The sequence below is a fragment of the Zosterops lateralis genome (assembly GCF_965231275.1).
Source record: "Zosterops lateralis genome assembly, chromosome: 36".
Lineage (NCBI taxonomy): Eukaryota > Metazoa > Chordata > Aves > Passeriformes > Zosteropidae > Zosterops > Zosterops lateralis.
Window position 1 is genome coordinate 1,304,788 of NC_139796.1, and position 26,225 is coordinate 1,331,012.

General features: G+C 50.8%; 1 protein-coding gene across 1 annotated transcript in view; it reads left to right on the forward strand.

The window, feature by feature from the left end:
• Nucleotides 1-6,206: 6,206 nt before the first annotated feature.
• The window catches only part of PRKCSH (PRKCSH beta subunit of glucosidase II), a 30,301-nt gene continuing 10,282 nt past the window's right edge, over nucleotides 6,207-26,225 (forward strand). Inside the window, exons 1-11 of the mRNA XM_083881995.1 lie at nucleotides 6,207-6,248; nucleotides 8,195-8,292; nucleotides 10,192-10,308; nucleotides 11,503-11,598; nucleotides 13,085-13,142; nucleotides 14,089-14,206; nucleotides 17,364-17,493; nucleotides 20,515-20,599; nucleotides 21,252-21,306; nucleotides 23,210-23,296; nucleotides 25,646-25,768. Coding sequence (XP_083738121.1) covers nucleotides 8,202-8,292; nucleotides 10,192-10,308; nucleotides 11,503-11,598; nucleotides 13,085-13,142; nucleotides 14,089-14,206; nucleotides 17,364-17,493; nucleotides 20,515-20,599; nucleotides 21,252-21,306; nucleotides 23,210-23,296; nucleotides 25,646-25,768 — 960 coding nt within the window. The 5' untranslated portion in view covers nucleotides 6,207-6,248; nucleotides 8,195-8,201. The remainder of the gene's footprint in view (nucleotides 6,249-8,194; nucleotides 8,293-10,191; nucleotides 10,309-11,502; nucleotides 11,599-13,084; nucleotides 13,143-14,088; nucleotides 14,207-17,363; nucleotides 17,494-20,514; nucleotides 20,600-21,251; nucleotides 21,307-23,209; nucleotides 23,297-25,645; nucleotides 25,769-26,225) is intronic.

Here is a 26,225-nt window from a genome sequence, read left to right on the forward strand (position 1 = left end):
CCCAGGTGTGTCCCCAGGTGTCCCAGGTGTGTCACTCACCTGTGGGGGGCTCTCCCCAGGTGTTCCCCCCTCAGTCTCCCCCGCAGAGCCGCGGCCTCGGCCCTGAGCTGGGACAGGGCCTGGGACAGGTGAGATACCTGGGGCAGGTGAGACTCCTGGGACAGGTGAGACACCTGGGACAGGTGAGACTCCTGGGACAGGTGAGACACCTGGGACAGGTGAGACTCCTGGGACACCTGGGACAGGTGAGACATCTGGGACAGATGAGACTCATGGGACACCTGGGACAAGTGAGACAGGGTCAAGTGAGACACAAGGACAGGTGAGACAGGGACAGGTGAGACAGGTGAGACAGGGACAGGTGGGACAGGTGGCACACCTGGGGACACCTGGGACAGGGACAGGTGAGACAGGTGAGACACCTGGGACACCTGGGATAGGTGAGACAGGGACAGATGTGACATCCGGGACAGGTAACACCAGGACAGGTGAGATGGGTGCTGGGACAGGTATTGGGACAGGGACACGGACAGGTGGGACAGGTGAAACAGAGACAGGTGAGACACAGGGACAGGTGAGACAAGGACAGGTGAGACAGGGACAGGTGAGACAGGGACAGGTGACACACCTGGGACAGGTGACACACCTGGGATAGGTGACACATCTGGGACATGTGAAACAGGTGAGATACAGGGACAGGTGGGACAGGTGAGACAGGTGAGACACCTGGGACAGGTGAGACAGGGAGAGGTGAGATGGGGACAGGTGGGACAGGTGACACACCTGGGGACACCTGGGACAGGGACAGGTGGGACAGGGACAGGTGGGACAGGTGAAACACCTGGGGACAGGTGAGACAGGGACAAATGACACAGGTGACACACAGGTGACATGGGGGTCTCACCTGTGTCCTGGCCCTGGTGGGCGTGGCCGGGGGCGGGGTCAGGGCCGGTGTCACCATTGGGGTCCCCGGGGGTGTCCCCAGGGGGGTCACTGGGGGGGTCCCCTGGGGGGTCCCTGGGGGTGTCACAGGGGGGGTCCCTGGGGGGGGCGATGGGGGGGGCTCCTCCTGCCCCTCCCCCCACTGCGGCCACTCCTGGGGGGGGAGGGGACAAAGGGGGGGATGGGGGAGAGGACCCCCCCAAAAAATCCCTAAAAAAATCCCCCAAAATCCTCCCCAAATCCACCAAAATCTCCCCCAAAATCCCCCCAAATCTCCCCCAAAATCCGCCAAAAATCTCCCCCAAATTCTACCAAAATCTGCCAAAAATCTCCCCAAAAATATCCCCCAAATCTCCCCCAAGTATCTCCCCAAAATCCCCCCCAAAATCCCCCAAAATCTTCCCCAAAATCCCCCCCAAAATCCCCCAAAATCTTCCCCAAAATTCCTCCCAGAATCTCCCCAAAAATGTGCCCAAAAATCTCCCCAAAAATCCCCCAAAATTCCTCAAAGTTCTTCAAAATCTCCCAAAAATTCCTCCCCAAATCCCCCCAAATCCCCCCAAATCGCCCCAGACCCCCGAACCCCCCCTAAATCCCAAAAAATGCCCCCAAATCCCCCCCAAAATCCCCCCAAAATCCCCCCAAATCCCCCCAAACCCCCCCAAATCCCAAAAAATCCCCTCAAATTCTCCCCCAAATCTCCCCCAAAATCCTCCCAAAATTCCTCCAAATCCCCCCCAAATCCCCCCAAATCTCCCCAAATTCCACCAATTCCCCAAAAATCCCCCCAAAATCCTCCCTAAATCCACCCCAGAACCCCCAAATCCCCCCGGGACCCCCCAAAATCCCCCCAATCCCCCCCAGTCCCCCCGTACCTGCCCCAGGGGGTCCCGCAGCTCCCGCGGCCGCGCCCCCCCCACGGGCCGGGACCCCCCAACCTGGGGGAGAACGGGGGGTCAGGGGGGGTTAGAGAGACCCCAGACCCACAGAGACCCCCCAATTCAGCCCCATAGAGACCCCAGACCCATAGAGACCCCCCAGACCCACAGACAGACCCCAGACCCATAGAGAGACCCCAGACCCATAGAGACCCCCCAGACCCACAGACAGACCCCAGACCCATAGAGACCCCCCAGACCCACAGAGACCCCAGACCCATAGAGAGACCCCAGACCCACAGAGAGACCCCAGACCCATAGAGAGACCCCAGACCCACAGAGACCCCAGACCCATAGAGACCCCCCAGACCCACAGACAGACCCCAGACCCATAGAGACCCCCCAGACCCACAGACAGACCCCAGACCCACAGAGAGACCCCAGACCCACAGAGACCCCAGACCCACAGAGAGACCCCAGACCCACAGAGACCCCAGACCCATAGAGACCCCAGACCCACAGAGAGACCCCAGACCCATAGAGACCCCCCAGACCCACAGAGACCCCAGACCCATAGAGAGACCCCAGACCCACAGAGACCCCAGACCCATAGAGACCCCAGACCCATAGAGAGACCCCAGACCCACAGAGACCCCAGACCCATAGAGACCCCAGACCCACAGAGAGACCCCAGACCCACAGAGACCCCAGACCCATAGAGACCCCAGACCCACAGAGACCCCAGACCCATAGAGACCCCCCAGACCCACAGAGACCCCAGACCCACAGAGAGACCCCAGACCCACAGAGACCCCAGACCCACAGAGAGACCCCAGACCCATAGAGAGACCCCAGACCCACAGAGACCCCAGACCCATAGAGACCCCAGACCCACAGAGACCCCAGACCCACAGAGAGACCCCAGACCCATAGAGAGACCCCAGACCCACAGAGAGACCCCAGACCCACAGAGACCCCAGACCCACAGAGAGACCCCAGACCCATAGAGAGACCCCAGACCCATAGAGACCCCAGACCCATAGAGAGACCCCAGACCCACAGAGACCCCAGACCCACAGAGAGACCCCAGACCCACAGAGACCCCAGACCCATAGAGACCCCAGACCCATAGAGAGACCCCAGACCCACAGAGACCCCCCAGCCCCATAGAGAGACCCCAGACCCATAGAGAGACCCCAGACCCATAGAGACCCCAGACCCACAGAGAGACCCCAGACCCACAGAGACCCCAGACCCATAGAGACCCCAGACCCACAGAGACCCCAGACCCACAGAGAGACCCCAGACCCACAGAGACCCCAGACCCACAGAGACCCCCCAGCCCCACAGAGACCCCAGACCCACAGAGAGACCCCCCAGACCCACAGAGAGACCCCAGACCCACAGGGACCACCCCCAGCCCCATAGAGACCCCCCAGCCCCACAGGGAACCCCTAGCCCCATAGAGAGACCCCCCCAGACCCATAGGGACCCCCCAATCCAGCCCCATAGGGACCCCCCAATCCAGTCCCATAGGGACCCCAAATCCAAGGGGACCCCCAGCCCCACAGACCCCCCCCACAGAGCTCCATAGAAAAGTCCCCCAATTCAGGCCCCCAGCCCCACAGAAACCCCTCAGCCCCACAAAGACCCCCCAGCCCCATAAGAACCCCCTAATTCAGCCCCACAGAGCCCCCCAATCCATGGGGACCCCCAGCCCCACAGAGCCCTCCCCCAGCCCCATAGAGACTCCCCATTCCAGCCCCCCCCCCCCGGTACCTGGGGGGCTCGGCCCCGCCCCCTCCGGCCCTGCAGCCCCCGCAGCCTCCTGCGCATGCGCAACAGCTCCGCCTCCGCCCCGCCCAGGAGCGCCCGGGCCAGCCCCGCCTCCTCCTGGGGGGGGACAGGTGTGCACAGGTGAGACCCTAAACACCCCAGGTGTGACCCTAAACACCCCAGGTGTGCCCAGGTGTGTCACCAACCCCCCCAGGTGTGCCCAGGTGTGCCCAGGTGTGCCCGGGCCAGCCCCGCCTCCTCCTGCGGGGGGGACAGGTGAGACAGGTGAGACCCTAAACCTGCCCAGGTGTGCCCAGGTGTGCACAGGTGTGAGCCCAAACCCCCCAGGTGTGCCCCGCCCAGCCCCGCCTCCTCCTGCGGGGGGGACAGGTGAGACTGGTGTGAACCTAAACACACCCAGGTGTGGCCAGGTGTGCACAGGTGAGACCCTAAACAGCCCCAGGTGTGCCCCAGGTGTGGCCCCAGGTGTGTCCCCAGGTGTGTCCCAGGTGTGTCTCACCTGCAGCAGGTGTCCCAGCCCCAGGTACACTCCCCAGGTGTGTGTTACCTGTCCCAGGTGTGTCCCCAGGTGTGTGTTACCTGTCCCAGGTGTGTGTTACCTGTCCCAGGTGTGTCCCCAGGTGTGTGTTACCTGTCCCAGGTGTGTGTTACCTGTCCCAGGTGTGTCCCCAGGTGTGTGTTACCTGTCCCAGGTGTGTGTTACCTGTCCCAGGTGTGTCCCCAGGTGTGTGTTAGGTGTGCTCAGGTGTGTGTTACCTGTGTCTCACCTGCAGCAGGTGTCCCAGCCCCAGGTACACTCCCCAGGTGTGTGTTACCTGTCCCAGGTGTGTGTTACCTGTCCCGGGTGTGCCCAGGTGTGTCTCACCTGCAGCAGGTGTCCCAGCCCCAGGTACACTCCCCGCACTCTCTGAGCCTCCTCCCCTCGGAGCTGGAGCCGCCCCAGGGACCCCCGGAGACCCCGGACCTGGGTCAGAGGTCACACTGGGGTCACACTGGGGTCACAGTGAGGTCAGGGGTCACAGGGGGGTCAGGGGTCATTTAAGGGTAAGTGGAAGGGTCACTGAGGGGTCAGGGGTCATTTGGGGGTCACAGAAGGGTCACATAGGGGTCACTGGGGGGTCAGGGGTCATTTGGTGTCTTGGGGGTCACTGGAGGGGTCACTGAGGGGTCAGGGGTCACTGAGGGGTCATGGCAGGGTCACAGAAGGGTCATAAGGGGTCCAGGGTCATTTAGGGGTCAGGGGTCATTTGGGGATCACTGGAGAGGTCACAGAAGGATCAGGGGTCATTTAAGGGTCACAGTGGGGTCACAGAGAGGTCAGGGGTCACTTAGGGGTATTTTGGGGGGGGTCCCAGGGGGGTCAGGGGTCATTTGGGGGTCCCGGGGGGGTCTCAGACCCACCTGGTCCTGCCGGGGGTCCCGGGGGGTCCCGGGGGGGTCTCGAGGGCAGCGCTGGGGCCGGGCCCGGCCTGGGGGGAGAGGGGGGGCAGAGACCCCCAAAATCATCCTGAGACCCCAAAATAACCCCCCGGGACCCCAAAATCCCCCCTGAGACCCCCCAAAAACCCCAAGGACCCCCAAACCCACCCAGAACCCCCCAAAGTCCCCCCAGGACCTCCCCAAACCCACCCAGGACCCCCCAAACCCTTTTCAGGATCCCCCAAACCCACCCAGAACCGCCCAAAGTCCCCTCAGGACCCTCCAGGGACCCCCAAAACCTCCTCAGGACCCCCCAAATCCTTCCAAACACACCCAGAACCCCCCAGGGACCCCCAAAACCTTCTCAGGACCCTCCGAACCCGCCCAGGACTCCCCAAACCCCTCCCAGGATCCCCCAGGGACCCCCAAAACCTCCTCAGGACCCCCCAAAATCCCCCCAGGACCCCCCAATCCCCTCCCCCCCGTACCGGGGTCTCCAGTGGCCATTGGGGGGTCCCAGATCTGTGTTGGGAGGGGCACAGAGGGGTCAGGGGGGGCTTGGGGACCCTCAAATCGCCCCAAATACCCCCCCAGGACCCCCCAAAAAACCCCCAAATCCGTCCCAGGGCAACAAACTCCCCAAATTTCCTCAAAAATCACCCAAATATTTGTTGCAGGAGCCCCCAAAATCCCCCCTAGACTCCCCAAATCCCCCCAGGGCACCAAAATCCCCCCAAATCCCCCAAATTTTTGCCTCAGGACCCCCCAAAATCTCCCCAAGACCCCCCAAATCCCCCCCAGTTTTCCCTCAGGACCCCCCACAGGGCACCAAAATCCCTCAAATCTCCCCCAAAATCCCCTCCACAACCCCCAAATCCTCTTCAGACCCCCCAAATCCTCTCAAGACCCCCCAAACCCCCCAAATCTCACCCCAAAACCCCAAAATCCCCCTCAAAAATCCCCCCCGAATTCCTCAAGCGCCTCCGGTTGCCGCCGGTCCTTGGCCCCGCCCACCGTCGCCCTGACAACGGGACGCTCGGGCGCTGATTGGCTGAGCCGCCGTACACAAGATGGCGGCCCCTTATAGAAAAACGGAAACCGCCATTAAGATGGCGGCCGCCGTATGGGCACGACCGGAAGTTCCGCCCTCCCTCAGTCAATTCCGGTTCCGCTCTGTGTGGGGCTTGAGGCGCGCGCGTGAGGCCCGAACCGGTAACGGGGGCGGATTTGGGGGAATTTGGGGGTTTAAAGGAGGAATTTGGGGTTTAAAGGGGGATTTTGAGGAATTTTGGGGGGTTTAATGGGGGATTTGGGGGTTTGAGGGGGTTAAAGGGGGATTTGGGGGTTTAAAGGGGGATTTGGGGGGTCCGGGGGTTTCTAAAGGGGGATTTGGGGGATTTTATGGGGTTTAAAGGGGGATTTTGAGGGATTTTTTGGGGGTTTAAAGAGGGATATGAGAGATTTGGGGGGGTTAAAGGGGGATTTGAGGGGTCTGGGGGCTTCTAAAGGGGGATTTCGGGAGGTCTAAGGGGGATTTGGGGATTTCAAGGGGGATTTGTGGGGTCTGAGAGGTTTTAAAGGGAGATTTGGGGCATTTTGGGGTATTTTGTGGGGTTTAAAGGGGGAATTGAGGGGTCTGAGGGCGATTTGGGGGGAATTTTGGGGTGAGATTTGAGGGATTTGGGGATCCTGGGGGGGATTTGGGGGTTCTGGAGAAAACCTGAGGATTTGGGGGGGATTTTAGGGGGGTTTGAGGGTTTCAAGGGGGATCTGAGGGGTCTGGAGGAGATTTTTGGGGGGATTTGGGGAGATTTGGGGTATTTGGGGTGGGATTTGAGGGGATTTAGGAGGGGCTGGGGATACTTGTGGTGTCAGGGGTGGGACTTGGGGTCTCTGGGGGTGTTTTGGGGATGTCTGGGGGAGATTTGGGGTTATTTGGGGTCTCTGGGGGATTATTTGGGGTCTCTGGGTGGGATTTGGCGTGTCAGGGGGGTTATTTTGGGGTGTCAGGGCGGTATTTGGGGTTATTTGGGGTCTCAGGGGGGTTATTTGGGGTGTCAAGGTGGGATTTCAGGGGATTTGGGATCTCTGTGGGGATGTTTGGGGTTACTTTGGGGGTCTCTGGGGGGTTATTTGGGGTCTCAGGGGTTATTGGGGTCCCTGGGGGTTTATTTGGGGGTCTCTGGGGTTATATTTTGGGGGTGTCAGGGCGGTATTTGGGGTTATTTTGGGGTCCCTGAGGGGTTATTTGGGAGTCTCAGGGTGTATTTTGGGGTCCCAGGGTGTATTTTGGGGGTCCCTGGGGGGTATTTTGGGGTCCCTGGGGGTTATTTTGGGGGTCCCAGGGTGTATTTTGGGGGTCCCAGGGTGTATTTGGGGGTCCCAGGGTGTATTTTGGGGTCCCTGAGGGTTATTTTGGGGGTCCCAGGGTGTATTTGGGGGTCCCTGGGGGTTATTTGGGAGTCTCAGGGTGTATTTGGGGGTCCCAGGGTGTATTTTGGGGTCCCTGGGTGTATTTTGGGGGTCCCTGGGTGTATTTTGGGGGTCCCAGGGGGTATTTTGGGGGTCCCAGGGTGTATTTTGGGGGTCCCAGGGTGTATTTGGGGGTCCCTGGGGGTTATTTTGGGGGTCCCAGGGTGTATTTTGGGGGTCCCAGGGTGTATTTTGGGGGTCCCAGGGTGTATTTTGGGGTCCCTGGGGTTTTTTGGGGTGTCAGGGTGATATTTGGGGTTATTTTGGGGGTCCCAGGGTGTATTTTGGGGGTCTCAGGGTGTATTTGGGGGTCCCTGGGGGTTATTTTGGGGTCCCAGGGTGTATTTTGGGGTCCCTGGGGGTTATTTTGGGGTCCCAGGGTGTATTTTGGGGGTCCCAGGGTTATTTTGGGGTCCCAGGGTTATTTTGGGGTCCCTGGGGGTTATTTTGGGGTCCCAGGGTGTATTTTGGGGGTCCCAGGGTGTATTTGGGGGTCCCTGGGGGTTATTTTGGGGGTCCCTGGGGGTTATTTTGGGGGTCCCAGGGTGTATTTTGGGGGTCCCTGGGTGTATTTTGGGGGTCTCAGGGTTTTTTTGGGGTGTCAGGGTGATATTTGGGGTTATTTTGGGGGTCCCAGGGTGTATTTTGGGGTCCCTGAGGGGTCTCTCCTGTGTCCCCTCCCCCAGGCCGGCCATGCTGCCCCTCCCCCTCCTGTGGCTGCCGCTGGTTCTGGGCGGGACCCCCGAGGTGACGGTGACCCGGCCCCGGGGGGTGGCCCTGACCCGTGAGTGACACCCCAAAAACTGCCCCAAAACACCCCAAAATCAGCCCAAAATCACCCCAAAAATTACCCCAAAATCTGCTCAAAATTGCCCCAAAATTACCCCTAAAATCACTCCAAAAAATCCCTCAAATCGGCCCAAAAATCTGCCCAAAATCAGCCCTAAATGGTCTCTAAATCAGCCTGAAATTACCCCAAAATCACCCCAAAAATCACCCCAAAATCGCTCCAAAATTGCTCCAAAATTCCCTCAAATCAGCCCAAAAATCGCTCCTAAAATTGCCCAAATCACCCCAAAAATCAGCCAAAAATCACCCCTAAATGGCCCCTAAATCAGCCCCAAATCAGCCCAGAATCTGGCCAAAATCAGCCCTAAATGGCCCCAAAATCACCACAAAAAACGCTCTAAAAATCACTCCAAAAATCCTTCAAATCACCCCAAAATCACCATAAAAATCAGCCCTCAATCACCATAAAAATCCATCCAAAGTCACCCCAAAGTCGCTCCAAAAATCCCTCAAATCAGCCCAAAATCAGCCCCTAAATCACCCTGAAATCATCCCAAAATCTGCCTTAAATCAGCCCTAAATGGCCCCTAAATCACCACAAAATCAGTCCAAAAATCCCTCCAAAACCCACCTTGAAATCACCCCAAAATCACCCCAAAAATCGCTCCTAAAATCCCTCAAATCAGCCCAAAAATCAGCCCAAAAATCACCTTAAAATTTCTCCTAAAATCCCTCAAATCACCCCAAAATCAGCTCAAAAATCAGCCCAAAATCTGCTCTAAATCAGCCCAAAAAAATCCCCAAAAATGACCCTGAAATCAGCCCAAAATCCCCCCAATTTCCCCCCAAATCCCTCCTAAATTCCCCCCAAAATCCCCCGAATTCTTCCCAAATTCCCCCAAATCCCCCAAAATCCCCCCAAATCCCCTGAAACCATCCCCAATCTTCCCCAAATCCCCCCAAAACCTCCCTAAATCCCCCCATTTTCCCAAAAAATTCCCCTTATATCCCCCCAAATCCCCCCAAACCCCCTGGAATCATCCCCAATCCCCCCCAAATCCCCCAAAAATCATCCCTAAATCCCTCCAAAACCCCCCAAATCCTCTAAAATCTTCCCCAAATCCCCCCAAACCTTTCTAAATCCCCTCAAATCCTCCCCAAAATCCCCCTAAACCCCTCAAATGCCCCCAAAATCTCCCTGAAATCCCCTGAAATCCTCCCCAATCTCCCCAAAATCCCCCCAATCCCCCAAATCTCCCCAATTCTCCCCCTAAATCCCCCCATTTTCCCAAAAAATTCCCCTTATATCGTCCCAAATCCTCCCCAAATCCCCCAAATCCCCCCAAAACCTCCATAAATCCCCCCATTTTCCCCAAAAATTCCTCTTATATCATCCCAAATCCCTCCAAATCCCCCCCAAATCCTCCCCAAATCCCCCCAAATCCTCCCCAAATCCCCCAAATCCCCCCAAAACCCCCCTAAATCCCCCCATTTTCCCCAAAAATTCCCCTTATATCCTCCCTAAATCCCCCCAAATCCCGCAAACCCCCCAAACCCCCCTGAATCCCCCCAAATCCCCTGAAACCATCCCCAATTCTCCCCCAAATCCCCCCAAAATCCCCCCATTTTCCCCAAAAATTCCCCTTATATCCTCCCAAATCCCCCCAAAACCCCCCAAATCCCCCCAAATCCCCTGAAACCATCCCCAATTCTCCCCCAAATCCCCCCAAAACCCCTTAAATCCCCCCATTTTCCCCAAAAATTCCCCTTATATCCTCCCAAATCCCCCCCAAAACCCCCCCAAATCCCCCCAAATCCCCCCAAATCCCTTCTAAACCCCCCCAAAACCCCCCGAGACCCCCCAAACCCCCCAAATTTCCCTTTTTTCCCGCAGAGGTTCCGTTCTATGACCCGTCGGGGCCGTTCCGGTGTCTGGACGGTTCCGGCTCCATCGACTTCAGCTGGGTCAACGACGACTATTGTGACTGCAGGGACGGCTCTGACGAGCCTGGTGGGACCCCTGAGCCCCCCGGGACCCCCAAAATCCACCCCGGGGCCCCCAAAAACCCCCCGGGACCCCCAGAAACCCCCCAGACCCCGGGGAGCCCCAGAAACCCCAAAATGGCCCCAAAAACCCCAAAACTACCCCAAAAATCCCCAGAATTGTGACTGCAGGGATGGGTCTGACGAGCCTGGTGGGACCCCTGAGCCCCCCGGGACCCCCAAAATCCCACTCAGGACCCCCAGAAACCCCCCGGGACCCCCAGAAATCCCCCCAAGTCATGGGAGCCCCAGAAACCCCAAAATGGCCCCAAAAACCCCCACAGGGAGCCCCAAAAACCACCCTGGGACCCCCAGAAACCCCAAAACCACGCCAGGACCACTCCCAGGGACCCCAAAAAACACCCTGGGATCCCCAAAATCCCACTCAGGACCCCCAAAAACCCCCCGGGACCCCCAGAAACCCCCCAGACCCCGGGGAGCCCCAGAAATCCCAAAATGGCCCCAAAAACCCCAAAACTACCCCAAAAATCCCCAGAATTGTGACTGCAGGGACGGGTCTGACGAGCCTGGTGGGACCCCTGAGACCCCCGGGACCCCCAAAAACTGAACCAGGACCCCCAAAAACCTCCTGGGAGCCCCAGAAACCCCAAAATGGCCACAAAATGGCCCCAAAACGGCCCCAAAACCCAACCTGAGACCCCCAAACTCAACCTGGGGTTCCCCAAACTCAACCTGGGACCCCCAAAAACCCCCCACAGGGCTGGGACCCCCCAAAACCACCTTGGGACCCCCCAAAATCCCACAGGAAGCCCCAAAAACCACCCTGGGACCCCAAAATTCCCCCCTCAAAACCCCAAAATCCCCCCTCAAATCCCTCTTCGCTTTTGGGACCTCCAAGGCCCTGAATCTCTCTCTGGGACCTTTTTACCCCCCAAATTTTGGGGAGGGGTCCCCAAACCCTCTCTGGGTGCCCCCCAGACCCCCCCAGACTGACTGGGACCCCCCAGATCCCCCAGGGACCCCCAAACCTCCAAAATCCCCTGTCAAATCTCCCTTTTCACTTTTTGGGATCCAAATTTCTCCCCCAAATCTCTTTCTGGGGCCTTTTTACCCCCTAAATTTTGGGGAGGGGTCCCCAAACTCTTTCTGGGACCCCCCCAGACCCCCCCAAACTGACAGGGACCCCCCAAATCCCCCCCAGGGACCCCGGCGTGCCCCAATGGACGTTTCCACTGCACCAACGCCGGGCACCGGCCCCGAACCATCCCCGCGGCCCACGTCAATGATGGAGTCTGTGGTGGGGATTTGGGGGGTCCTGGGGGGATTTTGGGGGGTCCCAATGGGGGTTGGAGGGTCCTGAGGAGGATTGGGGGGGATTTGGGGGGGTCCCAATGGGGTTTGGGGGGTGCTGGAGGGGTTTGGGGGGATTTTGCGCAGTCCTGGGGCGATTTGGGGGGATTTTGGGGGGTCCTGAGGGGGTTTTGGGGGTTTTAGGAGGTCCTGGGAGGGTTTGGAGGGGATTTTGGGGGGTCCCGGGAGGGATTTGGGGGGTCCTGGAGGGGTTTTGGGTGTCCTGGGGGGATTTGGGGGGTTCTGGGGGGATTTTGGGGGGTCCTATGGAGGAGTGGGGGGATTTGGGGGGAATTTAGGGGTGATTTGGGGGGATTTTGGGGGGTCCTGGTGGGGTTTGGGGGATCCTAGGGGGGTTTGGGGGGGTCCTAAAGGGGGTTTGGGGGGGTCTTGGGGAAGGTTTGGGGGGATTTTGAGGAAGTTTAGGGGGATTTTGGGGGGTCCTGGGGGGATTTGGGGGGCCCTGGAGGATTTTGAAGGGTGCTGGGGGGGATTTTTGGGGGGATTTGGGGGGTCCTGGGGGGAGTTCGGGGGGTTTTGGGGGGTCCTCGGAGGATTTGGGGGGTCCTGGAGGAGTTTGGGGGATCCTGAGGGGATTTGGGGGGATTTTGGGGATTTTTGGGGGGTCCTGGAGGGATTTAAGTGGATTTTTGGGGGGTCCTGAAGAGATTTGGGGGGTTAGAGGGGATTTGGGGTGATTTTTGGGGGGTCCTGGGGGGGATTTTGGTGGGTCCTGGGAGGTGTTTGAGGGAATTTTGGGGGTTCTGGGAGGGGGTTGGGGGGATTTTGGGGGTTCCTGAGGGGGTTTTGGGGGTTTTAGGAGGTCCTGGGAGGGTTTGGGGGGATTTTGGGAGGTCCTGGGGGGATTTTGAGGGGATTTGGGGGGATTTTGGGGGGTCCTTGGGAGCATTTGGGGGGTCCTGGAGGCATTTGGGGAGATTTGGGGGGTCCTGAGGAGGTTTTGGGGGGTCCTGGGGGTCCTATGGAGGAGTGGGGGGATTTGGGGGAAATTGGGGGGGATTTTGGGGGGTCCTGGGGGGGATTTGGGGAGATTCTGGGGGTCCTCAGGGGGTGATGAGGGGATCTGGGGGGGTTTGAGTGGGTCCTGGGGGGATTTTGGGGGGTCCTAGGGAGATTCTGGGGGGTCCTGAGGGGGATTTGAGGGGGTCTGGGGAGGGATTGGGGGGTCCTAGGGGGATTTTGGGGGGATTTGGGGGTGCTCTGAGGAGGTTTGGGGGGTCCTGAGGGGATTTGGAGGGGGGTTTGAGGGGGTCCTGGTGGGATTTTGGGGGTCCGGGGGAGTTTGGGGGAAATTTTAGGGGCTTTTGAGTCGATTTTGGGGGGTCCTGGGGGGATTTGGGGGGATTTTGGGGCTCCCTGATGGGGTTTTTGGGTATTTTGGGGATGATTTTGGGGTCCCCCCTCACCCCCAGATTGCTGCGACGGCACCGACGAGTGGGGGAGCGGGGCCGGCTGTGAGAACAGCTGCAGGTCTGACCGGGGGGACTGGGGGGACTGGGGGGACTGGGAGGGACTGGGAGGGACTGGGAGGGACTGGGGGGACTGGGAGGGACTGGGGGGGACTGGGGGGGACTGGGGGGGACTGGGAGGGACTGGGATGGACTGGGGGGGACTGGGAGGGACTGGGATGGACTGGGGGGGACTGGGAGGGACTGGGGGGGACTGGGATGGACTGGGGGGGACTGGGGGGACTGGGAGGGACTGGGGGGGACTGGGAGGGACTGGGAGGGACTGGGATGGACTGGGATGGACTGGGGGGGACTGGGAGGGACTGGGGGGGACTGGGATGGGACTGGGGGGGACTGGGGGGGACTGGGATGGACTGGGAGGGACTGGGGGGACTGGGATGGACTGGGAGGGACTGGAGGGGACTGGGGGGACTGGGGGGGACTGGGGGGACTGGGGGGGACTGGGATGGACTGGGGGGGACTGGGGGGACTGGGGGGACTGGAGGGGACTGGGGGGGACTGGGGGGGACTGGGATGGACTGGGGGGACTGGGAGGGACTGGGGGGACTGGGAGAGACTGGGGGGGACTGGGAGGGACTGGGGGGGACTGGGATGGACTGGGGGGACTGGGGGGACTGGGGGGGACTGGGGGGACTGGGGGGACTGGGGGGGACTGGGGGAACTGGGACAAACTGGGATGAACTGGGACAAACTGGGACAGACTGGACTGGGACAAACTGGGATAAACTGGGACTGACTGGTCCAAACTGGTGTGAACTGGTCCAAACTGGGATATTTATATTTATTTCCCCCTTTAGAGAACGGGGCCTCAGGGAACGCGAGGCCCGGCTGTGCTGGGGATGGACTGGGACTGACTGGGACAAACTGGGACAAACTGGGATAAACTGGTTTGAACTGGTCCAAACTGGGATATTTCTATTTCTATTTCTATTTATTTATTCTCTCAGAGAACGGGGCCGGCGGGAGCGCGAGGCGCGGCTCCGCTCGGCCGCCCTGGCCAGGGAGGGATTTGCCCTGAGGCAGCGCCTGGTGCAGGAGGCGGCCGAGGGCAGGAGGGAAAAACAGGTAAAAAATGGGAATTTTGGGGCATTTTGGGGAGTTTTTGGGGATTTGGAGAATTTTGGGATTTTTTTGGAATTTTTTTTGGAATTTTTTTGGATTTTTTTTTGGATTTTTTTGGAATTTTTTTAGATTTTTTTTGATTTTTTTTTGATTTTTTTTGGATTTTTTTGGGATTTTTTTGGGATTTTTTTGGGATTTTTTTGGGATTTTTGGGGGATTTTTTTGGGGATTTTTTGGGATTTTTGGGGAATTTTTTGGGATTTTTGGGGAATTTTGGGGGGATATTTGGGAGGCGGCCGAGGGCAGGAGGGAAAAACAGGTAAAAAATGGGAATTTTGGGGCATTTTGGGGAGTTTTTGGGGATTTGGAGAATTTTGGGATTTTTTTTGGATTTTTTTGGATTTTTTTTGGATTTTTTTTTGGATTTTTTTTGGATTTTTGGAGGTGTTTTTTTTTTATTTTTTTGGGATTTTTTTGGGATTTTTTTGGGGATTTTTTTGGAATTTTTATTTTTTGGGGGATTTTTTTTTCAGATTTTTTTTGGATTTTTGGGATTTTTTTGGGATTTCTTTTTATTTTTTTGAGATTTTTTGGGGATTTTTGGGGGATTTTTTGGGGATTTTTTTGGGATTTTTGGGGATTTTTTTGGGATTTTTTTTTAGATTTTTTGGGGATTTTTTTTTTTATTTTTTTGGAGTTTTTTTGGGATTTTTGGAGATTTTTTGGAGATTTTTTTTGGATTTTCAGAGGTTTTTTTTTATTATTATTATTGGAGATCTTGTTGGGGAAATTGAGGATTTTTGGGGGGATTTTGGAGATTTTTTTTGGATTTTTGGGGAATTTTTTGGGATTTTTGGGGAATTTTGGGGGATATTTGGGAGGCGGCCGAGGGCAAACGGGAAAAACAGGTAAAAAATGAGAATTTCGGGGCATTTTGGGGATTTTGGGGATTTGGAGAATTTTGGGATTTTTTTGGGACAATTTCAGGATATTTTTTGGATAATTTCAGGATATTTTTGGGACAATTTCAGGATATTTTTGGGACATTTTCAGGATATTTTTTGGGATAATTTCAGGATATTTTTTGGATAATTTCAGGATATTTTTTGGATAATTTCAGGATATTTTTTGGATAATTTCAGGATATTTTTTGGGATAATTTCAGGATATTTTTTGGATAATTTCAGGATATTTTTTGGATAATTTCAGGATATTTTTTGGATAATTTCAGGATATTTTTGGGATAATTTCAGGATATTTTTGGGATAATTTCAGGATATTTTTTGGATAATTCCAGGATATTTTTGGGATAATTTCAGGATATTTTTGGGATAATTTCAGGATATTTTTTGGGATAATTTCAGGATATTTTTTTGGATAATTTCAGGATATTTTTTGGATAATTTCAGGATATTTTTTGGATAATTTCAGGATATTTTTGGGATAATTTCAGGATATTTTTTGGATAATTTCAGGATATTTTTTGGATAATTTCAGGATATTTTTTGGATAATTTCAGGATATTTTTTGGGATAATTTCAGGATATTTTTTGGATAATTTCAGGATATTTTTGGGATAATTTCAGGATATTTTTTGGATAATTTCAGGATATTTTTGGGATAATTTCAGGATATTTTTTGGATAATTTCAGGATATTTTTGGGATAATTTCAGGATATTTTTTGGGATAATTTCAGGATATTTTTGTGACAATTTCAGGATATTTTTGGGACATTTTCAGGATATTTTTTGGATAATTTCAGGATATTTTGGGGATATTTTTTGATAACTTCAGGATAATTTGGGGATAAATTGGGGATAATTTCAGGATATTTTGGCGACATTTTAGGGATATTTTTAGGATATTTTAGGGATAATTTGAGGATATTTTGGGGACATTTTGGGGACAATTTGAGGATATTTTGGCAATAATTTCAGGATAATTTGGGGATATTTTGGGGATATTTTTGGGATAATTTCAGGATATTTTCAGGACAATTTGAGGAAAATTTGAAGATATTTTGGGGATAATTTCAGGATATTTTGGGGACAATTTGGGGATATTTTGGGGATATTTTTTGGGATAATTTCAGGATATTTTGGGGATATTTTAAGGATAATTTGAGGATCATTTCAGGATAATTTCAAGATAATTTCAGGATAATTTCAGGACAATTTGGGGACAATTTTGGGATATTTTGGAGATAATTTCAGGATAACTTGGGGATAATTTTGTGCTATTTTCAGGGTATTTTGGGGATATTTTTGGGATATTTTCAGGATATTTGGGGCCATTCTGGGGATAATTTCAGGATAATTTCAAGATAATTTCAGGATATTTTGGAGATAATTTCAGGATATTTTAGGAAGAATTTGGAGCTATTTTTGGGGATAATTTCAGGATATTTTGGGGATAATTTCAGTATAATTCCAGGATATTTTGAGGATATTTTGAGGATATTTTGGGGATACTTTGGGGATATTTTGGGGATATTTTGGGGATAATTTCAGTATAATTTGGATGTATTTTTTCTCCTCCCCAGTCGCGTCTCCAGGCCCTGCAGGGGGCCCGGCAGGAGCTGGGGGGGGGAGAATTTCAGGATATTTTGGGGATAAATTTGGGATAATTTCAGGATAATTTGGGGATGAATTTGGGATATTTTAGGGATAATTTGGGGATAATTTCAGGACATTTTTAGGATAATTTCAGGATAATTTAGGGCTAATTTAGGGCTATTTTGGGGATAATTTCAGGATATTTTAGGGATAATTTGGGGATAATTTCAGGATATTTTAGGGATAATTTCAGGATATTTTTGGGATAATTTGGGGATAATTTCAGTATAATTCCAGGATATTTTGGGGATAATTTCAGTATAATTCCAGGATATTTTGGGGATAATTTCAGGATATTTTGGGGATATTTTAGGGATAATTTCAGTATAATTCCAGGATATTTTGGGGATAATTTCAGTATAATTCCAGGATATTTTAGGGATAATTTCAGGATATTTTGGGGATAATTCCAGGATATTTTGGGGATAATTTCAGGATATTTTAGGGATAATTCCAGGATATTTTGGGGATAATTTCAGGATATTTTTGGGATATTTTGTGGCTATTTTTGGCTGACTCTGGGCTGGTTTTGGGGTGATTTCAGAGCCGTCTCCAGGCCCTGCAGGGGGCGCGGCAGGAGCTGCAGCAGCGCGTGGGGACCCTCCGAGACGCCAAAGACGCGGCCGAGGGACCCGAACGGGCGGCCAGGGACGAGCACAGGAGGAAATGGGGAGGTGAAAATGGGATTTTGGGGTGAAATTTGGGGGAATTTGGGGGTTTTGGGGGTTTTAGAGGATTTCAGAGTTTTTTTAGGATTTTTTTTGGATTTTTTACGGGGGTTTTTTTGGGGTTTTTTGGATTTTTTTAAGATTTTTTTTTTTTTTTTTTAGGATTTTTTTGGGGTTTTTTAGGGGTTTTTTTTAGATTTTATTTTTTTATTATTTAGGATTTTTTAGGATTTTTGGGGGTTTTTTTTAGGAATTTTTGGGGGGATTTTTTGGGCTTTTTAGGGTTTTAGGAATTTTTTAGGTTTTTTTTATTTTTAGGGGGGTTTTTTTTGATTTTTTAGGGGTTTTTTATTTTATTTTTTAGGGGGTTTTTTAAGGATTTTTTTAGGATTTTTAGGGGCTTTTTTTAGGATTTTTGGGGGATTTTTGGGGTTTTTTTAGGGGTTTTTTAGGGGGTTTTTTTTTTCATTTTTAGGGGATTTTTGAGGTTTATTTTAGGGTTTATTTTTTACTTTTTTAGGGTTTTTTGGGGATTTTTTGGGGGATTTTTGGGGGTGTTTTTAGGGATTTTGGGGGTTTTGGTGGGCAATGGAAGGTCCCAAATGGGCGGCCAGGGACGAGCACAGGAGGAAATGGGGAGGTGAAAATGGGATTTTGGGGTGAATTTGGGGGTTTTGGAGCATTTGGGGGTTTTAGGATTTTTTTTGGATTTTTTAGAGTTTTTTAAAGGATTTTTTTTGGATTTTTTAGGGGTTTTTTAGGAATTTTTTGGATTTTTTGGGTTTTTTTTTATTCGGGTTTTTTTTCTGATTTTTTTTTGGATTTTTTAGGGGTTTTTTTAAGGATTTTTTGGGGGGTTTTTTTAGGAATTTTTTTGGATTTTTTGGTTTTTTTTTTTTTTTTTTTCGGGGTTTTTTCTGATTTTTTTTAGGATTTTTTAGGGGTTTTTTTAAGGATTTTTTTGGGGGGTTTTTTAGGATCTTTAGGGTTTTTTTTTTTTTTTTTGGGGGGGGGGTTTTGGGGGATTTTTTAGGGATTTTTTAGGATTTTTTGGAGGGATTTTTGGGAATTTTTTTTTAGGATTTTTTAGATTTTTTTTTAGATTTTTTGGGGGTTTTTTTTTTAGGATTTTTGGGGGATTTTTTAGGGTTTTTAAAGGATTTTTTTGGGATTTTTTGGATTTTTTTTAGGATTTTTAGGGGCTTTTTTAAAGGATTTTTTGGATTTTTTTAGGATTTTTGGGGGATTTTTTGGGTTTTTTTTTTAGGATTTTTAGGGGTTTTTTTGAGGGTTTTTTTAGGACTTTTTGGGGTTTTTTTTAGGATTTTTTGGAGTGTTTTTTAGAATTTTTTGAGGGGTTCTTTTTAGGATTTTTTGGGGTGTTTTTAGGGTTTTTTTAGGGTGTTTCTTTAAAGGATTTTTTAGGGATTTTTGGGGGTTTTGGGGGGCAATGGAAGGTCCTGAACGGGCGGCCAGGGACGAGCACAGGAGGAAATGGGGAGGTGAAAATGGGATTTTGGGGTGAATTTGGGGAATTTGGGGTTTTTGGGGGGATTTCAGGCATTTTGGGAGAATTTGGGTATTTAAAGAAATTTTTAGGAATTTTTTTGGGATTTTTTTTAGGATTTTTTTTTATTTTTTTACGATTTTTTTAGGGTTTTTTTTAAGAATTTTTTTAAATTTTTAGGGTGTTTCTTTAGGGTTTTTTGAGGAGTTTTTAGGGGTTTTAGGAGGATTTTTTTAAGGTGTTTTTTTTAGGATTTTTGGAGAATTTTTTAAATTTTTTTTAGGGATTTTTGGGGGTTTTTAAGGATTTTTTAGGGATTTTTGGGGGGTTTTGGGAAGGACCCGAACGGGCGGCCAGGGACGAACACAGGAGGAAATGAGGAGGTGAAAATGGGAATTTTGGGGTGAATTTGGGGGAATTTGGGGCATTTTGGGGGGTTTGGGGGGTTTTGGGGGGTTTTAGGATTTTTTGGGAAATTTTTTTATGTTTTTTTGGGGTTTTTTTCTAGGATTTTTTAGGATTATTTAATTATTTTTACGGGTTTTTTGGGGGTTTTTAGGGTTTTTTTTTTTTAGATTTTTTAGGGATTTTTTGAGGTTTTTTTTTTTATTTTTAGGAGGTTTTTAGTTGGGTTTTTTTTAGGATTTTTTGGGGATTTTTTGGGGAATTTTTTTAGGATTTTTTGTGTCAGCCACAGACAGAACCAAATGGGGGGAAATTTGGGGGGTCCTGGGGGGGATTTTTGGGCTCCCTAATTAAATTTGGGTTCCCTGAGTGAATTTTGAGCTCCCCGAGTGAATTTTGGGGGTCCTGCAGGATTTTTGGGAATTTTTTAGGATTTTTTGGGATTTTTTTAGGATTTTTTTAGGGTTTTTTTGGGGATTTTTTAGGGTGGCCACAGACGGAACCAAATTGGGGGAGATTTGGGGGGTCCGGGGGGGATTTTGGGGGTCCCTGAAAGGTTCTTTTAGTCCCTGAAGGACTTTTTGGGGTCATGAAGGATTTTTGGGGGTTTTTTAGGACTTTTTTAGGGTTTTTTTGGGGATTTTTTTAGGATTTTTTGGGGCGGCCACAGATGGAACAAAATGGGAGGAATTTTGGGGGGTCCTGGGGGGATTTTTGGGCTCCCTGATTGAATGTGGGGGTCCCTGAGTGAATTTTGGGGTCCTTGAAGGATTTTTGTGGATTTTTTAGGATTTTTTAGGATTTTTTTAGGGATTTTTTGCGTCAACCACAAACGGAACCAAATTGGGGGAATTTGGGGGGTCCTGGGGGGGATTTTGGGGGTCCCTGAAAGGTTCTTTTAGTCCCTGAAGAACTTTTTGGGGTCCTGAAGGATTTTTGGGGATTTTTTAGGATTTTTTGGGGGATTTTTTGGGGGATTTTTTAGTTTTTTTTGTATCAGCCACAAACGGAACCAAACGGGGGGAACTTTGGGGGGTCCTGGGGGGGATTTTGGGGTCCCTGAGTGTATTTTGGGGTCCCCCGGGTGTGTTTTGGGGTCCCAATCCCCCCAGCAGAGCAGAGGGCGGCGGCAGAGGCGGCTCAGGACGAGGCCGGAGCGACACAAACCTTCGCTGAGCTCGACCTGGACGGGGATGGACGGTGGGGCAGGGGGTCCCTGGGGGGATTTGGGGGTCCCAGGAGGGTTTTGGGGTCCCCCAGATGATTTGGGGATTTTTTGGGGGGTCCTGAGTCTTTCCCCCACTCCAGAAACCCCAAAAAATCCCAAATTTCCTCCAAAATTCCCCCAAAATCTGTCCCAGGATCTCTCAAAATCCCTCCCCAGGGTGACAAAGGAGAGATTTGGGGGATTTGGGGGTCCTGGGGGGGGTTTGGGGGTCCTGGGAGGGTTTGGGGGGATTTTGGGGGGTCCTGGGGAGGTTGGGGGATTTTTGGGGATTTTGGGGTTGGATTTTGGGGTCCCAGGGGGGGTTTGGGAGGGGATTTTGGGGCTTTTGGGGGTCCCCAGGAGGGGGTTTGGGGGTCCCAGGTAGATTTTGGGGGTAAATTTTGGGTGATTTTGGGGTCCCAGGGGAATTTTGGGGGTCCCAGGGAGATTTTTGGGGGATTTGGGGGGATTTTGGGGTCCCAGGGGGATTTTTGGGGGATTTTGGGGGTCCCAGGGGGATTTTTGGGGGTCCCAAGGGGATTTTTGGAGATTTTGGGGGATTTAGGGGAAAAATTGGGGGATTTTGGGGGGAATTTTGGGGATTTTTGGGTATTTTGGGGTCCTGACCCCCCCGTGCCCCCCCAGAGTGACCCTGGCTGAGCTCAGAGCCCACCCCGGCCTGGACGGTGCTGAGACTGAGGTGAGACCCCCAAAAAAACCCCCCAAAATCCCCCAACCCCCCAAAAATATCCCCAAAAAATCCCCCAAAAAATCTCCCCAAAATTCCCCCCCAAAAATTGCAAGAAATCCAAAAAAATCCCCCCCAAAATCCCAAAAAATCCCCCAAAAACATCCCAAAAAATCCCCCCAAAATTCTCCCAAAAAATCTCAAAAAAATTCCAAAAAATTCCCCAGAAATCCCAAAAAAACCCCAAAAATCGCTAAAAATCCCCCAAAAATCTAAAAAAAAAATCCCAAAAAAAGTCCCCCCCAAAAAATTCCCCTGAAAAAAACCCCAAAAATCAAAAAGAATCCCCCCAAAAATTGCAAAAAAACCTCCAAATCTCAAAAAAAATTTCCCCAAAAATCTCAAAAAATCCCAAAAATATCCCCAAGAAACAAACAAAAAATACTCCACAAAATCCCCAAAAAATCCCAAAAAAATCCTCCAGAAATTCCCCAAAAGCTGCCAAAAAACCCCCCAAAATAAATCACTCCAATAATTGAAAAAAATCGTAAAAATCCCTGAAAAATCCCCAAAAAAAAATCCTTTAAAAAATCCTTTAAAAATATCCAAAAGTCACCAAAAAATCACCAAAAACCACCAAAAAATCCTGCCAAAAATCCCTCCAAAAATTGCGAAAAATTGTTTAAAAATCCCCATAAAAAATCCCAAAAATCCCCCCAAAAAATCCCCCCCAAAAAATCCCCCAAAAATCCAAAAAATCCCCCAAAAAATCCCCCAAAATTCCCCCCCAAATAATTTTTAAAAATCCCTCCAAAAATTACAAAAAAACCCCCAAAATCCCCAAAAATCCTCAAAAAAATCCCCCCAAAAATCACTCTAAAAATTGCAAAAAATGTTAAAAACTCCAAAAAAACCCTCAAAACATTCCCAAAAAAATCCCTAAAAAGAACCCCAAAAATTAAAAAAAAAAATCCCCCCAAAAATCCCCCAAAATTCAAAAAAAATCCCCCCAAAAAATCCAAAAAATTCCCGAAAAATCCACAAAATCTCCCAAAAAATTCCCAAAATCTCCCAAAAAAATCCCCCAAAATTCCCAAAAAATCTCCCAAAAAAAATCCCCCCAAATCTCCCAAAAATCCCAAAATCTCCAAAAAATCCCCCAAAATTCCAAAAAAATCCCCCAAAAAATCCCCCAAAAATCCCCCAAAAATCCTCCCAAAAAGTCCCAAAAGTTCCAAAAAAAACACCCCCAAAATCCTCTGAAAATTCCCCCAAAAAATCCTTAAAAAATCCCCAAAAATCCTCAAAAAATCCCCCAAAATTCCCAAAAAAATTTCCCAAAAAATCTCCCAAAAAATCCCCAAAATCTCCCAAAAAATCCCCAAAAATCTCCCAAAAATCCACAAAATCCCCCAAAAAATCCCCAAAAATCTCCAAAAAAATCCACAAAATCTCCCAAAAAATCCCCCAAAATTCAAAAAAAAAATCCCCAGAAATTCAAAAAAAATCCCCTAAAAATCCCAAAAAAATCCCAAAAAATCCCCCAAAAAATCCCCCAAAATTCCCAAAAAATCTCCAAAAAAATCCCCAAAATTCCAAAAAATTCCCCAAAAATTCCCCAAAAATCTCCCAAAAAAATCCATAAAATCTCCCCAAAAATTCCCCAAAATTCCAAAAAAAATCCCTCCAAAAATCCCAAAAAAATCCCAAAAAAATCCACAAAATCTCCCAAAAAAATCCCCCAAAATTCAAAAAAAAATCCCCTAAAAATTCAAAAAAAATCCCAAAAAAATCCCCAAAAAAATCCAAAAAAATCTCTAAAAATCCCCCAAAAATCCCCCCCAAATAATTTAAAAAAATCCCTCCAAAAATTCCAAAAAACCCCCAAAAATCCCCCAAATTTTGTTTCCCTCAGTCCCTCCTGGGCCCGGAGGATTCGGTGGATTCCGGAACTTTCCGGGAGAGAATTTGGGGAAAAATCCGGGAGCGGCTCCGGCCAAAGGTCCCAAATTTGGGGAGGGGGAAACTCAAATTTGGGGAGGGGTCCCAAAAAATCTGGGGAGGGGTCCTGAAATTTGGGGAGGGGTCCCAAAAATTTGGGAGGATCCCAAAAATTTTGGGGGGTTTGGGGGTTCCAAATTTGGGGGATTTGGGGACTTGGAAAGGTCCAAAATTTGGGGAGGGGTCCCCAAAATTTGAGGGGAAGGTCCCAAAATTTGAGGGAGGGTCTCAAGAAATTGGAGGGGGGGAGCTCAAATTTGGGGAGGGGTCCCAAAATTTGGGGGGGTCTGGGAGACCCAAATTGGGGGATTTGGGGACTTGGGAAAAGTCCAAAATTTGGGGAGGGGTCCTGAAAATTTGGGGGGGTCCCCAAAATTTGGGAGGGTTTGGGGGAGTCCAAATTAGGGGGAGGGTCTCAAAATATGGGGGAGATTTGGGGAAGGGTCTCCCAAAATCTGGGAGGATTTGGGGACTTGGAGAGGTTCAAAATTTGGGGAGGGGTCCTGAAAATCTGGGGGGTCTGGGAGACCCAAATTTGGGGGATTTGGGGACTTGGAAAGGTCCAAAATTTGGGGAGGGGTCCTGAAAATTTGGGGGAGGGTCTCAAAATTTGGGGGAGTTCTGTGGAGGTGGAATTTGGGGAGGGGGATCCCAAATTTGGGGAGGGGTCCTGAAAATCTGGGGGGTCTGGGAGACCCAAATTTGGGGGATTTGGGGGCTTGGAAAGGTCCAAAATTTGGGGAGGGGTCCTGAAAATTTGGGAGGGGTCCCCAAAATTTGGGGGAGGGTCTCAAGAAATTGGAGGGGAGGAGCCCAAATTTGGGGAGGGGTCCCAAAAGTTTTGGGGGGTTTGGGGGTTCCAAATTTGGGGATTTGGGGACTTGGAAAGGTCCAAAATTTGGGGAGGGGTCCTGAAAATTTGGGAGGGGTCCCCAAAATTTGGGGAGGGTTTGGGGGGCCTAAATTAGGGGGAGGGTCTCAAAATATGGGGGAGATTTTGAGGAAGGGTCTCCCAAAATCTGGGAGGATTTGGGGGACTTGGAGAGGTTCAAAATTTGGGGAGGGGTCCCAAAAATTTGGGGGGTTTGGGGGACCCAAATTTGGGGGATTTGGGGGCTTGGAAAGGTCCAGAATTTGAGGAGGGGTCCTGAAAATTTGGGAGGGGTCCCCAAAATTTGGGGGAGGGTCTCAAAAAATTGGAGAGAGGGGAGCCCAAATTTGGGGAGGGGTCCCAAAAGTTTTGGGGGGGTTTGGGAGACCCAAATTTGGGGGATTTGGGGACGTGGAAAGGTCCAAAATTTGGGGAGGGGTCCCGAAAATTTGGGGAGGGGTCCCCAAAATTTGGGGAGGGTTTGGGGGAGTCCAAATTAGGGGGAGGGTCTCAAAATATGGGGGAGATTTTGGGGAAGGGTCTCCCAAAATCTGGGAGGATTTGGGGACTTGGAGAGGTTCAAAATTTGGGGAGGGGTCCTGAAATTTGGGGGGGTTTGGGGGACCCAAATTTGGGGGATTTGGGGACTTGGAAAGGTCCAGAATTCGGAGGGGGGTCCTGAAAATTTGGGGAGGGGTCCTGAAATTTGGGGAGGGGTCCTGAAAATTTGGGGGGTCTGGGAGACCCAAATTTGGGGATTTGGGGACTTGGAAAGGTCCAAAATTTGGGGAGGGGTCCCCAAATTTGGGGGAGGGTCTCAAAAAATTGGAGAGGAAGGAACTCAAATTTGGGGAGGGGTCCCAAAAGTTTTGGGGGGGTTTGGGAGACCCAAATTGGGGGATTTGGGGACGTGGAAAGGTCCAAAATTTGGGGAGGGGTCCCCAAAATTTGGGGGAGGGTCTCAAAATTTGGGGAGTTCTGTGGGGGTGGAATTTGGGGAGGGGGATCCCAAATTTGGGGAGGGGTCCTGAAAATTTGGGAGGGTCCCAAAATTTGAGGGAGGGTCTCAAGAAATTGCAGAGGGGGGAGCCCAAATTTGGGGAGGGGTCCTGAAAATTTTGGGGTCCCGAAATTAGGGGAGGGGTCCTCAAAATTTGGGGAGGGGTCTGGGGGGGCTCAAATTTAGGGGGAGGGTCTCAAAATTTGGGGAATTTTTCGAGGGGTTGGAATTTGGGGAGGGGTCCCAAAATTTTGGGGGGAATTTGGGGAGAATTTTTGGGCTCAAATTTGAGGAGGGGTCTCAAAATTTGGGGATTTTGGAGGGGTTGGAATTTGGGGAGGGGTCCCAAAAATTTGTGGAAAATCCCCAAAATTTTGGGAATTTTCCCTCAAATTCAAAGGAAAAAAAATCCCCCAAAATTCGGGGAGGGGTCTCAGGGGTTTTTTTGGGGGGGTCTCACCCCAATTTTGGGGTCCCAGGACCCCCCTGAGCCCCCCCAGAGCCCCCCAGAGACCCCCCAAAACCCCCCCGAGGAGGAGGAGGAGGAGGAAGAGCCCGAGGAGGAGGAGGAGGAGGAGGAGGAGGAGGAAGGCCCTGAGCAGGTTTGGGGGGTCCCTCACCCCAAATTTTGGGGGGTTTTCCTCAATTTTGGGGGGTCCTGAACCCCAAATTTATGGGGAGGGTCCCAAACTTTAATTTTAGGGGGGTGGGACCCCAATTTTGGGGGGTGGGACTTCAGTTTTGGGGGGAATTTCCCAATTTTTGGGGGAATTTCCCAAATTTTTGGGGGGTCCCAAACCCCAAATTTATGGGGAGGGTCCCAAACTTGAATTTCAGGGGGGTGGGACCCCAAATTTTGGGGGATTTTCCCAATTTTTGGGGGAATTTCCCAATTTTGGGGGGTCCCACACCCCAAATTTTGGGGGGATTTCCTCAATTTTGGGGGGTCCTGAACCCCAAATTTATGGGGAGGGTCCCAAACTTTAATTTTAGGGGGGTGGGACCCAAATTTTGGGGGGTGGGACTTCAGTTTTGGGGGGAATTTCCCAATTTTTGGGG